The 15083-nt window shown below is 36.6% G+C and overlaps 1 protein-coding gene across 3 annotated transcripts; it reads left to right on the forward strand.

Annotated features, from left to right (window-relative positions):
- The first annotated feature begins 430 nt into the window (after positions 1–430).
- Positions 431–14964, forward strand: hells (helicase, lymphoid specific). 3 transcript variants are annotated; one of them, XM_067385163.1, is made up of 23 exons: positions 431–573; positions 5792–5889; positions 6012–6115; positions 6530–6652; positions 7068–7121; positions 7210–7234; positions 7321–7382; positions 7468–7506; positions 8970–9194; positions 9434–9616; positions 9738–9881; positions 10966–11162; positions 11295–11391; positions 11545–11706; positions 12190–12341; positions 12428–12572; positions 12662–12745; positions 13298–13417; positions 13506–13622; positions 13776–13935; positions 14056–14152; positions 14280–14356; positions 14492–14964. In XM_067385163.1, the coding sequence occupies exons 2-23, from the start codon at positions 5871–5873 to the stop codon at positions 14581–14583; spliced, it is 2478 nt and encodes an 825-aa protein (XP_067241264.1). In that variant the 5' UTR covers positions 431–573; positions 5792–5870; the 3' UTR covers positions 14584–14964. The 3 variants fall into 3 exon arrangements, with proteins under 3 accessions (XP_067241264.1, XP_067241262.1, XP_067241263.1); XM_067385161.1 differs by lacking the exon at positions 431–573 and adding an exon at positions 5424–5719; XM_067385162.1 differs by lacking the exon at positions 431–573 and adding an exon at positions 5424–5715.
- The last annotated feature ends 119 nt before the right edge of the window (positions 14965–15083 follow it).

Here is a 15083-nt window from a genome sequence, read left to right on the forward strand (position 1 = left end):
ATATCTCTGAAAATCTCCCTGCTGTCTATGCACATTTAAAATGATGACATCACTGGCTACACCTGCATGATGTTTTCCTCATGCATTAGCACATGTCTTCATCACATCGTCATTTGATCTCATAAACAGTGAATAAACCTATATTTATCTTGAATGAGAGGACAATAAAGCCGGTCTTTAAGCAGGATGATTTATGATGAGTACAGGAAACCTTGAAGTGTTGGTGACAAAGACTCAGACAAGTTCCCTCGTGTGAACTCCCTGACTGTTGCCACAAAATTAAGAACAATGGGGACAACGGCAGCGCTACGGTCAAGTAGAAAAAATGAAGACAAGGAACAAAGTAAGCTTTCAGTGGGCCAGCACCTCCACATCTTTAAACAGAGATAAATCCAACAAGAAAAAAGGAAATTAGATGTCTTTAATACAGATTTTTTTTCCCTTTCATTTCCACTTTTCATCAGGAAAGTCCTTTAAGGATGATGAATCACTTGTGAGAAAGAAGTGTACTTAATTTTAATGGATTGGACTTGTAGTGTACTTCAAATCGTAAAGTATAGCCTATTAAAAAAGGTAAGATTGTTTCTTAACACACTTAATTACACTTTAGAAACTTTGTTTTCTTTTCAAATTATGTTTTACTTTTAAGTACAATTTAAATAATTATGTTTTAATATTTTGTCATGCTATAAAGTACACTGTTTTGATGTGTTGACTTACTAAATCACATGTAAAGTATGTTCTTGATTATAATGTTAACTGTGTTATTTGATGTTATAAAGTTAATATATTTTAAATGTAATAAATTGCAACTTCATTTCAAATGTGTAATTACAAATAAATTGTATTAATAGGCTACGTGATATAGGCCTACACGTTTTAGTGCAATTGCATTATAGTATATTTTAGTTTTATTTTGCAAAAACATTACATTCTGTTTGCACTTAAGTACATATTTTAAATATGTTATTTCCATAAAAGTGTACTAGTGTACTTCTTTTTTACAAAAGATGACACATTACAGGTCATAATGTAAATATAAGGTTGTAAGCTATACATCAGTGAGAGAAGAGTAAAATAAAGGGGCACACTTTAAAATAGCAGACAGAGACCTGCAATGGAGGAAATTGGTTAATAGGTCATTTCCATATGTTTACAGGCAGCCAGCTGTCCATGATAACCTTCCTGATAACCCGGATGTATCCCCCACTACTCCAACTTAACACGCCCTGCACATGCATGACCACCATATTTCAATTCATGTTATTATCCTGAAAGAATTCATAGCTGAAAGTCTCCACTTACACTCCATTGTTTGGTTATCACCCCTCCTACAAATTTCAGTCAGTTATTTGCTAAGGTGATATTACCGCTGAGTTCTTTGTGTTACACCAAAATATGTAAATCATGTAGTGTTTGTTTAGTGCAAATAGCTAATGACTATTGAATTTTTCAGTACTTATTGAAATATTAAGTTATTGAATATTACGGTTTTATTTATGTATGTCTTTGTTTGGTTGCGTCAATATTGGGAAAAAAACTATGTTCAAAAATGTTCCACTCTTACGAAATAGCACACCAAAACTTTCTTGATTTATAACTGTATAGCCTACGGAGCCCCGCATGTGATATGCAGGAAAAAAATATGAATTAACAATTCGTTCCTCTGACTTACTAATTCGTCAGCACGTTTTATTAATACGTTCCCTCGTTTTAAAGGATTAGTCCACTTTTAAATAAACTTTTCCTGATAATTTACTCACTCCCATGTCATCCAAGATGTCCATGTCTTTCTTTCTTCAGTCGAAAAGAAATTAAAGTTTTTGATGAAAACATTCCAGGATTCCAGGTCAAAGTTTGAACTAATTGTTAAATACTATTGAACTAGCATATTAAATATAAAAATTAGTTCAAACTTTGACCTGTGGAGGGCAGTAATACACTTAGCAGTCTACACTGCTGGAATTCAAATAGAGAAGAAGAAGAGAGCTAGTTCAAGATGAGCATTTCTGGTTAAAATGTATAAAATTTTAATTTTTTTTTTTTAGAAAATGAATGATTGTTTCTCTAGATAAGACCCTTATTTCTCGTCTGGGATCATGTAGAACAATTTGAAGCTGCAAAGAAAATAATTTTGACCTTCAACTGTTTGGTGCCCATTGAAGTCCACTATATGGAAAAAAATCCTGCAATGTTTTCATCAAAAACTTTAATTTCTTTTTGACTGAAGAAAGAAAGACATGGACATCTTGGATGACATGGGGGTGAGTAAATTATCAGGAAAAGTTTATTTAAAAGTGGACTAATCCTTTAAGTATCACGTGCATGATACAATAAAGTCTGTAGTATCTGTCAGGGGTTAGTAAGTAATGAAGCAGACGAGACCAGAGTAGCGAACTTTATCCATTTTGTTTAGCCATTCACTTTCGTTCTCACACACATTACATAGCCACGATTTAGTGAGGGTATATTTACACAACAATGTTGTACTAAACACTGGAAAGTTTTTCCTTTGCATTTTTCACGTACAGATCAATGGCAACCGTGTCCACGAAAGGACCAAAAACACTGTATTATGCTGCCAGGCCAGTAGTTGGCGATGTCACTTTGTAAAGAAACACTACGCGCCTTTAGACTGAACACGTAATACGCATGCGCATGACGTCACCATTTTCGCAATTCACATTTTTGTAGTTTACAGTACAACGGTATAATTTTCCAAAACTTCTTTGTGTTTTCAGGCCCCCAAAAACGTCATTGTCGTAAATGAAATGCCAAAATGTATAAAAAGTTTTACGTTTAAGTTGAAAACGGTGTCGTGTAAACAGCCCCTAAAACAAGACAACATATTGTTAATTCTGAACCACAAGATATATATTTATATTTATATTTGTCTGCATGTCATGTCATCGTTGTAGTACTGTAAGCAACATCCTACTCTTAATGTTTTTTTCAGTTCAAACTGACTGTTTTGAAGTGATAAATCCATATTACATTCATCTTAGCAGGTTTGCCAAGTCAGAATATGAATTTTTTTTATTTCTAATGTTGGATGCAAAAATGGTACAGATTTTCCTGTAACCCTTTAACAGTAAGGTTCATGTAGTTATATTAGTTAACTCAATATTGCACTCGATATTGCATGTTAGCTAATGCATTAACTAATGTTAATAAATGAGACCTTATTGTAAACCGAGACAAGTCTCGATTACATTTTTTTGTGGTAATCAACATAATGCCACATATATGCTGTCGCTTGAACTTGACTTGTATTGAATCCAGAATATTCATTTAATATAGACTGTGACCTGTAGAGAAAAAGTCATTGTATTTATTTATTTTTTTACAATGACCTGAATGAATGAAAACCTTCCCAGACACATTCTTTCTATATCACTGGATGTGATGTGAAGCTATTGGATTTCAAGCATAATTTGGGCAGGTTTGGCCTCAGGCTCCTGTGGCATCTGCAGCGGCTCAATCTTCAAGATGGAAGAAAGGAAGGAAGGCCGATGCCGAGCAGACACGTGACGCGGAGCACACACTCTCCCAAAGGAAAGATAAGACTGCTCTGGGACAGTGCGCAAGAGGGAGTCCTGTCCTTTGACGAAAAGCTGTTTTGTAAATGGATCTGCTCTTATCAAGCGTGAAGAATTTCAGAGCCACCTTTGTTTCACTACTGTTGGCTTATACTCAGAGTCCACTGAGTGTGCACTCAAAATCAAATTAAAAGCAATAAAGCATGAGTTGACATGTTTTTCAGCAAAGCTCAATTATGTCCATTGATCATGCATTACTAAGATTGCAAAAAACATTTTTAAATGAATATGTGTTAGATTAACTTAAAGAATTATATTCATATTTAACAGAAGCACAGTCTTCTACTGAATAAAGCCATTGGAAAAAGGACAGTATTAATGGGCAATACAAATTTTAATTAATACAGATCAGAAGTGGTGACAATTCATTACAGAATGTGAAAAAACAAAAATAGTAAGTATATTATGTTTATAAGGGTATTTCCATATAAATGCCCTACTGCCCCACACATAAATAGCCAATAGCAAGGCCAGGCTCACCTAATTTGAACTCAACTAGTAGGAAACAAAGAAAAGCAAAAAATCGGCTCTCTGCTGACACCTTGTGGATAATTCAGACCACAGCATTTAGTGTCACACAAAACTAAATCTATCTATCTATCTATCTATCTATCTATCTATCTATCTATCTATCTATCTATCTATCTATCTATCTATCTATCTATCTATCTATCTATCTATCTACAGTATCTACCTGTCTGTCTATCCATTTGTCTATCTATCTACAGTATCTGTCTTTGCGATGATTTAAAATTGTTAAACTTGTGTGACCACACGTCACGACAAAGAACCAACGTAATACTACGTACGTTGCTTGGCAACCGTAAAAGTCATACCGTTTAAGAGAGGAATAATTGTTTATTATTATTGTAAATAAATATAATTGTTAATTGAACACTGGTGCTTTTTTAACATTGCTGTTTCCGCCGTCATTTTAGGTTGTGCGCAAGTGATTTTTACCTTGAGCAAAGTGTGTTTTTAGCACGACATGAAGCGGAGTAACACCCCTCGTCGCTCTTATTAATCATCCTTCGTCAAGTTCGCTTTCATATCAGCCTATAGCTAATTTTACATTAATATAAGATGTATGCGAGCGATGTGAGACCGGACAGAACTTGACCAAGGTAACGTTAGTGCTTCAAACTTTTACCATCTACACATCTTTGTACCACAAACAGGTTTGAGTTTTCCACTTCCAATAGCTGTTCAGTCATGACTCACATGAACGAAGTTACCAGAGGAATTTCATATGGGTTTTTAGAATAGCGGTTTTCAATTTATGTGTAAATAAGTTTGTGGATAATTTAAGAGACTTCACTTTTGTTCGACGACAGAAATTACAGAGACATACATACAACGTGAATCTGAAGCGATTGAAAACGCTAATTCTCTTCAAAGTGTTACGGCTGAACAGCTCTATACAGTGTGTGTGTGTGTGTGTGTGTGTGTGGCGGATAGATCAAACGAGTCACCCTCAACTTCCAAACTCCACTTTGTTGCACCGAATGAACTGTACTTTCGCGGGAAATATCAACTAGGCTGTTTGCATTCACACCGCAGTATAAGGGGTGAACATTAATACATTTCAAACGCTTAGACTTGTTTAGAAGCTTGTTTACAAGAAGAAGCCCTCATGAGTATATAAAATTGTAATTCTACGGTTAGAAATAATATATTTTTTATAGTATTGCAATATATCGAGTCATTAAACGACTAAAGTTTAGACGCCCACCCCTCCAATTGTGAGCTGTAATGGTTTCGTCCACAGTGGCGCGAAACACCTCGCGCCTTACTACAAAGTTTCACGTTACAGGCGCGCGGTCGGTGAATCTGCTGGCGGTGTGTCTGGAACTCGTGTGCTTTTAGGAGTGTTTGTATAATTTTTGTTTTGTTTTGCACGAAAAAAGTCCATTCGGTTACATTTATGCTATTTGCATTAAGCTCTGCAGTTACGAAACGCTTCTGTATTTTTGTTGTGTAAGGCTTTGTTGTATATTAGCTAATCAGGTCGTTAGACATAATTTGCTTTACGTACTGAACTGCACTACAGACGTTTGATAAGGTTTTAGAGACGTTTAATTCCACACCCAGTTTACCCAGAAAGCAGCAGAAATGAGTGGGTAAGTGTGCATGCAGTATGAAGTGTTGGCAGGGCCATATGCTGTAAAATTGACTTCACTTTCATGTTGCAGCATTGTCAAAGAAGAGACACGCAGTGTTTCCCCTCACTGCCCCAAACCTAATGAATCCGAAGAGCCAGAAGGTACTGCAATGGAGGAGACCACTATGGGTATGTAAAACACTAATCTCACACACACATTCACTGTATATCCTCTAGAGATGGTGGCAGACCTGTCTGTGCAAGTCCATACAACATTCAATTTAAATTCAGTAATCTCCTGCATGTTACAGAAAAAAGCCAGCCTGGGGAGATGGTTATTACCAAAGAGATGGAGGAGGAGGAGAAGCATTTAGTGGAGGAAGGAGAGAAGAAAGAGAGAGAAATGATGGAGGAGGTAAACCGTTATATAAATAACATTTATGATACGATTCATGCTAGGTTTATGACACACACACATATATATATATATATATATATATATATATATATATATATATATATATATATATATATATATATATATATATATATATATATATATATATATATATATATAAATAATGATTGTAAGTCTAGATAAATCCTGAAAAGGCTTGCAAATCTAGTTATGCATGTCCAAAATTTCATACTTTATGAGTGCAATCCTTATGATATTTTGTTCTTATCCAGTAATAAAATACTGTAAATGCAATGGAAAAATACTTTGAGCCTTTTGTATCTATTGCGGTGTTTTTATAAAAGTCAGTGTTTTTAAAAATTAAATATAATTTATCTGCATGAAAGACCTATAATCATGCTTTTTTAACAGGCCAGACAGTCGCGGGAAAAAGATTCTCAAGAGATGCGATTCAAAAGACTTCAGCACCTTTTGGAGAAAAGCAACATTTACTCAAAGTTTCTGCTCACAAAGATGGAGCAGCAGCAGCAAGAGGTGAGTATTGTTCAAAAGACAGGAAAGAGTTGTCTCACTGGGGTTTAACGATTTCCGGATATAAATCTTACATGAAGGTGTTTATCTTAAATTAACTGTAACATGGCGGACTGGTACGGATGTTGTTTGTGGGCAGAGAACTGTGAGCCAATCAAATGCCATCTTTGTTCTGCACCACCTGCCCCTGTTGTAACATTGTATAGCGACTTTAATTAAAGGCATTTAAGATCAGGACAGATTTAAGACCCGCCTCCTTTAGATTCTTCATTGCAGTGAAATATCTACTACACTACAGAAATCTAATGATTCTTTAAAGTTCTTGTTTTCAGTTGTATTGACATCAACATTGTGCACAAACTTATTGATTGATCCGTTTTGATTCAGAAATGAAAAACTTCTTTTTCTAAAAACATAGGAAAAACTTAAAAAAGAGAGACTGGAAAAGAAAGCTGCTAGTCAGAAGCAAAAGGTAAGTTTGTGATCCTGCTTTATTACAACATTTTGATCCATTTAAATAAAAGTAAACTTGTAATTATTGAATTTCATGTCTTTCACAGGGCAATGATAAAAAGACTGCAAAAGGTAGGCCCTTCAGATTGCATTTCAAAGAAGTGTTTATGCAGTGTTTGGTGTGCAATACATTAATCTGTTTATTGTTACATGTGAAGTTGAGAGAAAGAAGCGTGAAAGGGAGGAGGATTACAAAATCGCAGATGTCATGTCCAAAGAGGTGTGTCTTCAATTTTATTTGATTTTTATGACACCAATAAAGTGTGTGTATTTTAATTACTAATGTGGATTATTTTCTCTTTAAGGAAATTCTGTCAAAAGCCAAAAAACCGAAAATGGAAGAGGTAAAGTTTTATGCTTTATGGCATTGTAAAATCTGTATTATAAAACGCTGTTCTAACTCTAAAGCTCAAATTATACCCAAGTTATAGTTTTTATGCATATGTGCACACAGTCAAATACACACAATATTATACTCTATTTAATAGCGTGCTGTGCACAAAGACAGGCGGTCAACATTAGGGCTGCCCCCGACTAAAGATTTTTGTAGTCAACTGTTAGTTAATTTAAAGGTTTAGTTCACCAAAAAAAAAGAGAATTCTGTCATTTATTACTCATCCTCATTTTCGTTCAACACCAGTAAGACCTTTGTTCATCTTCAGAACACAAATTAAGACATTTTTGATTAAATCCGAGAGGCTTCTGACTCGTCCATAGACGGCAATATAATTACCACTTTAAAGTCCCAGAAAGGTACTAAAGACATCGTTAAAATAGTCCACGTGACTGCAGTGGTCCAACCTTAATTTTATGAAGTGATGAGAATACATTTTGTGTGCAAAAACAAAACAAAAAAATAACGACTTAATTCAATAATATCTTTTCTACTGTTTCATTCTCATGTTATTTACATCCAGCACTCCCAGGTTCTATGTCAAAACACTGACACATTATTGGCCAGGTCCTGCGTCAGCATCACACGCATGCATCGTGCTGCTCACGTGATCAGCTTTGGCCAATACTGAGCCGGCATTCAGACGTAAACACAGATGTCTTTAGTACCTTTCTGAACCTTGAAAGTGTGGTTTAAATTGCTGTCTATTGTCGAGTCATATACCTCTTGTATTTCATCAAAAATATCTTAATTTGTGTTCTGAAGATGAACGAAGGTCTTATGGGTTTGGAATGACATGGGGGAGAGTAATTAATGACAGAATTTTCCTTTTCCTTTTTTTTTTTTTTTTTTTTGGGTGAACTGACCCTTAAAGGCATTACCAACTGATTAAATTTTAGTCTATTAAGCCTCTTCTCACTATTTGGCAGCCCTAGTCAATATCCACTAGAAAGATTAATCTTTGTCTAGTGTCCTCACTGTTTCTCCAAAAGTTGAGTGATTAAAAAAAAGTCTTTGAGTGATTAAACTACAGTGGTGTTTATCTCAACCCCCTCAACAAGTGTGCTTAAACACGGTGATTTACTCTTCTCGAGGTCTCCAGTAAAAATGTATTGTCTCCACTTCTTCTTTGACTGTGAAGCGCACAACATCTTGTGCACAGATAGAAAAATCGGGCTGTGCGCATACAGTGTGCTTGTACTGTGCTGTTGACAAAATTTACAAAGTATACTTGGGTATACTTTGGACTTTAATTCTGCTTAAATAATAGCACTTGAAGCTGTTGTAAAAATACTGATGAACAAACCTTTGAGTGTGATTTCTGTATTAAGGCCAAGTTGCAACATTGCTTGGCAATCATGTAAAAGCAGTTAGACTAATGAACTAGATTATGTTTCTTGATGTTTTGTAAAGGAGGCACATACATCAGTAAAACTGGAAGCTGAGGATATAGAGAAGCTGAGTGACACAAACTCGGATATTAAAGGCAGGCTGTCTGAGACTTTGCGGGAGAACAGCAAGCAGATGCTGGACCCAGACAGAACTGTGAACGGCAAACCGGTACCTGCACAGCAACCCAAACTCTTCACTGGGGGTGTGATGAGGTGGTACCAGGTGGAAGGCATAGAGTGGCTCAGGGTAAGTGCTTCCTGGAGGCATTGAGCAGATGACCAGCAGAGGGCAGTATAGTAGTTCTGAAGAGGGTTGGATGATGTTCAATATGTGTATGCTTTGATATTATGTGTTTGCTGATTAAATTTTAACCAAACACCCATCTGTCTTAATGCTTTTATACTTGTGATTTGCAAGACAAGGATGTTGTGTAAATGTTTATATGTTTGTATAATGGTTAATAAACTGTTCTGCCTGCTTTGCAGATGTTATGGGAGAATGGTATCAATGGTATCCTGGCTGATGAGATGGGTCTTGGGAAAACCATACAGTGCATTGCCCATGTTGCCATGATGGTAGAGAAAAAGGTCCTTGGGCCTTTTTTAGTTGTGGCTCCCTTGTCCACTCTTCCCAACTGGATCTCAGAATTTAAACGCTTCACCCCAGAGGTGAGAATCATTAACTATAGTTCAACTTCATTGAAATGAATGCTTTAAGACAAGAGCTAACAATTTGAGAGCTTTCATCCATTTGACTATTGATTGACTCTTTTGTTCTTGCTCTGTTAAGGTGTCTGTCCTGCTGTATCATGGTCCTCAAAATGAGAGGATGAACCTGGTGAAAAAGATCCGTCAACACCAGGGTCCCCTCAAAATGTGCCCTGTTGTTGTTACATCCTTTGAAATTGCAATGAGAGACCGGAAATTTCTTCAGGTAAACAGATCTGCCGTTGCATATTTGGCACAAAAACATAGACTAGCCTAATTTGAATCCAAAAAGTAAGGCCGGTCACTGATCGACTAGCAGTTAGGGTTAAGACACTGTTAACATTGTGGCTATGTTTATGCCACTGATCCTTAGTCTTGTTGTGCATTAATTAATTAGGACAAGACTTTTTGTATGTTCAGTCTTTCATCAAATTGTCTAATTTTTTCAACATGGAAACATGTGTCCCTTCTGCCACTTAAACAAAGATTAATGCAAATGTGGTGAATTTTATAAATTTGAATTTAACGGTGGTAAAGAGGATGTTTTGTTTTATACATTTTTGCAATATTACTTGAAACTGTCTTTACTAACTGATAAAAGACTCTTTATTAGGTGCACTGAAATGAATATTATTAATATACATCATCTGTGCACGAGGTAGGGCCTTAACCTCAGCCAATCATTGACGCGATCATCGCGTGAACGATTGGCCCTCTGGCTTGTCAATCACTGCCATGACGTTCCTTGTGAGAGACGCACGGCTGCGCGCTCTAGTAACTTTCCACACTCTACATGCGCCGCATGCAATGTTTTTGTCAGGAGACAGGAGTAACAACTGCAGATTATGAGTTACCTGCGGTGAGTCCGACATAATGAATCCACTAAGTGTGTGCGCGGCTTAACGATTGTAAGGTCGATTATGAATGTAAATTGATACTTATGACTGATCACACTCAAACACGTCCAGTCAGAGCCAGTTGTGTTCAGTCTGCGATTACAGTTGGTGTTCAAATTCCATGTGAAAGTATATAAATCTGCTTCAGGAGCAGGAAACTATCGCTGTATGTTGAGCACAGTCAGAATGTTTTAGCTAGTTGTAAAATGTGTGCCCGGCTTAATAAAACAGCGAATGCCGGTGGTAAACAAACACTCGTGCACGAGTTTTGGGAGGCGTTCACTTGAAATGAGCTGTGAAGGAGGGTGATTGTTCTCAGTCGACGAAAACATCCTCTGTACCACCTTTAATCCTGATAAACACAAAGCAGTTTTGAAGTGCTTGAATGGAGGGTTCTTATGTTTGTCTCCTTAGCGTTTCCACTGGAACTATCTGATTGTGGATGAGGGCCACAGGATTAAAAACATGAACTGTCGTCTGGTGCAAGAGCTGAAGATGCTGCCAACTGACAACAAACTGCTGCTGACAGGAACCCCCCTGCAGAATAACCTGTCTGAACTGTGGTCTCTCCTCAACTTCCTCCTTCCAGATGTGTTTGATGACCTGAAAAGGTAAGAAGTCACTCCTTTCAAGCAAAGGGATTTTCTGATTATTGTTGAGAATAGTCTAGTGTTTTGTTGTTGTTGTTTTTTAAACCCATAAATGCAAACACTCTTAATGTTTGGCAACATTTTTCTCCTCAGTTTTGAGTCATGGTTTGACATTAGCACCATCACTTCAGATGCAGAAAATATTATGGCTAGTGAGCGAGAGCAGAAGATCCTTCACATGCTTCATCAGGTATCTTCACATGACATTAATAAAGTTTTGTAGATATTGCTGGAACTGCACATCATCTTAAATGCTCTTCAGCTAGATAGAAACTAGCTACTGTTGTTAGTATAGAATGTCTGTTATTTTGCTTGTGGTTCTGATGAAATGTTTATCGTTCAGATCCTCACACCCTTCCTTCTGAGAAGACTGAAGTCAGATGTCACACTGGAGGTTCCACCTAAGAAAGAGATTGTTGTGTACGCACCCCTCACCAACAAACAGGAGGCCTTTTACATGGCCATTGTTAACAAGACTATTGCAAAGATGCTGGGTCAGGAGAAGGTGAGTTTTATGTAGTGTTAAAGCCTGTTCACACAAACACAAATATGGTCTGATTTGGTATACAGTTTGTTCAGACCAATACATGAAAAATGACAGATAGTTGAATAAAAATGCTAATTCACTCTGGTGTGGCTTTTGGAAAAGCAGAGATACCCGGAAACTCCAGTACACAAAGTGCTGTGCAACTTTGTTTCTGACACAGGCTTGTTATAGAGAAGAAAGGAAGGCTTACTGTATTTGCATTTTTTCAAACAGCCATTCAGATTTTTGTGTTCGCTAAGGTCTTTATCAAACAACATAAAATACATGACACATTAACACTAAATGAACAGACACATTAACGGCAGTTCATTCAAATTAAAATGTGCTAAAAATTAATCTTTGTGTGAACAGGCCTTTTAATTATTAAATGAAAGTTTGAAAGTTAGATTGTGGCTGATGCTATTTCATGATTAACAATGTCTTTTCTTACGCATACTTAAGGATGATTCGGGACCTGTGCAGCTGACGTCCAGTGGCCGGCCAAAACGCAGGACCAGGAAGGTGGTGGACTATACTGAAAAGGACACTGACTCTGTGAAAGACCTTGAGAAATATCTAGAGAAAGTTCAGAAAGAGATGGAGAGTCAGGAAAGGTCAGTTTACCAATTTTACCTCTTCCCTATACTCTTCTGTTTAATGTCACAATGTTTTTGACATGACATGGTTACTTTCTCTTTAGCCCCAGCCCAGTGATGGATGTGTTTGTGCCGGTTGATGCTCAAATCAACTTAAAACTGCAGAACATACTGATGCTATTGAAGAGGTGTTGCAACCATGCTTACCTGATAGAGTATCCTCTGGACCCCACCACTGGAGACTTCAAGGTACGTCACACGTTATTTTACGTCTAGTATAAAGTGATCGCATTGGCAAGGCAATAGAAAGAGTGTAATAATCTTTCTCATTGGCACAGATTGATGAGCAGTTAGTGGAAGCATCAGGGAAGTTTCTCATTCTGGATCGAATGCTACCTGAACTGAAAAAAAGAGGGCACAAGGTAATGATCACTTCTCATACATGCATTTTAATGATTAACAGCTCTATCAGTGAGTGTTTTTGTATGCATTGATTATATGTAGGACTGAGTGATACAATGGATATTTATGATGCACACAGCACTTTATATGCCCATAGAGTTTCTTAAAGATATTCAATGCTTTCTGCATTAATTTTGAATCTGCACTACAGTTCAGAAGTTTGGTCCAAGATTTTTTAAAAATGTTTTTGAAAGACTTTTGTTCACCAAGGTTCAATTTATTTGATCAAAAATACAGTAAAAATGTGAAAACATTTGTATGTGAATATATTTTGAAAATGTAATTCATTCATGTGATGGGAAAAGCTGAAGACGAGTAAAGATGCTTTAAATTCAGTCACATGATCCTTCAGAAATCAATCAATAACTTTAGAAGAACTGCATTTATTTGAAATTGAAATAAAATCAAATATATTATTAATTTATTAATTTGGTTGTAACCAAGTCTTGATCCAAGTCGTAGTCTTAATTGCATCCTTTTAAAAAAAAAAAAAAAACTTTTTTTAAAAACAGGTGCTGATTTTTAGCCAGATGACCTCCATATTGGATATTCTGATGGATTATTGTTATCTCCGTGGTTATGAGTACAGCCGACTGGATGGTTCAATGAGTTACGCAGACCGTGATGAGAATGTGAGCAGCAGTTTGTTGGTTAATACAAATTGCCATTGTATTACAGTTAGTGTGGGTTGTTTATTGTACAGTTGACTATTTCATGCAGATGAAGAAGTTTGCTGCTGATCCAGAGGTGTTCCTCTTCCTCCTGAGCACACGAGCTGGTGGTCTTGGGATCAACCTCACAGCTGCTGACACGGTCATCATATTTGACAGTGACTGGGTATGAATTTACAAGTGAAACTTGTTCACATGTGACTTCCCCTTTTTTTGCATGCTTTTAAACCAATTTAAAGTTGGCTAAAGCCTCTTCATTCACACAAAAATTATTGAAAGAGCAAAGTCTCAACAGCATATTTATGAATTTCATCTTCAGAATCCTCAGGCTGATTTGCAGGCTCAGGATCGCTGTCACCGTATCGGGCAAACAAAGCCTGTGATGGTTTACCGCCTTATTACGGCCAACACCATTGATGAAAAGATCCTGGAGAGAGCCTCCGCCAAGAGAAAGCTAGAGAAGATGGTCATTCACAAAAGTATGTAGCTATTAAATGGCACAGATGGCCACATTACCAACTTTTGAATTTATTTTTCCTTTTTAGGATTTAGTTTTTGTTGTGACTGACTTTTTTCCCCCACTTAATTTGTCATTTTAGATAAATTTAAAGGTTCTAAAGCAGAACTCAAACAGACCAAGAGCTGCATGGATGTAAATGAGCTTGTAGAACTGCTGAAGTCCAGAGACTATGACGGGTACAGACATTCACACTGTATATCTCAATTGTCACAAGAGTTTTAATCTTACAATGCAGAATTTAGCAATACTTTATGTAGTTGCATCATTATAGACTCTGACCTGACGTGATTCATGCCATTGCAGGGCAGTGAAAGGCACTAAAGGAAAGGTCATCAGTGACAAAGATCTGGAGATCCTGCTGGACCGCAGTGATTTAACAAGTAAGTGGATGTCCTTCACATCAGTTATAAATGTTTGTCTATGTAATGTGTGTAAAGTTCACTGCATAGTGGTGATACAAATTATACTTTGATATTGTAATGCCCCTCTAATGTGAACCAAATCTCCCTTTTCAGATCAAGCCAAGAAGCGTATGAAACAAGAGAAGGACAGGGTGTTTAAAGTTATTGAGACCAAAGATGACAATGCTGACATCATTCTGTCCTGAGAGCATGGACACTTGAAGCTTGCCTTTAGGCCAAAGTTGAGTTATAACCACTGATTAAACTTATCAAGCAACGTTAACTGGTATAGAAGCTGCCTGCTGGTTATACGGAAAGATTGACATCTTTTCTATTTTAGACTTAAGTTAACCACCACTGCTGCTTTTAATCAGTCCATCCTTGGTTATGAATTTTTTAACAGTTTTAACATTTTGATTTCATGTCGTTTCTTTTCTTTTTTGGAGGGGGATTTGCACTAACAAAAAGAATCCCCTACTTTGGCCACCTTGTAAATACTGTTGTACATTTCATGTGTTGTTGACTGAATAGGATTCATATACTTGTTAACTGCTTCAAAGCACTTTGACCTTCTAGAATACTGTAGAACATGCACGTTCCTTTTATGTTTTTCAAATATAATAAATATTTTGTATTCATTATTTGTAATGTTTATTTAAATCTGTGCTATAATGCAGTCAGACTTCTGCATCACATTCTTCTGAAT

This window comes from Chanodichthys erythropterus, chromosome 5, assembly GCF_024489055.1.
Source record: "Chanodichthys erythropterus isolate Z2021 chromosome 5, ASM2448905v1, whole genome shotgun sequence".
Lineage (NCBI taxonomy): Eukaryota > Metazoa > Chordata > Actinopteri > Cypriniformes > Xenocyprididae > Chanodichthys > Chanodichthys erythropterus.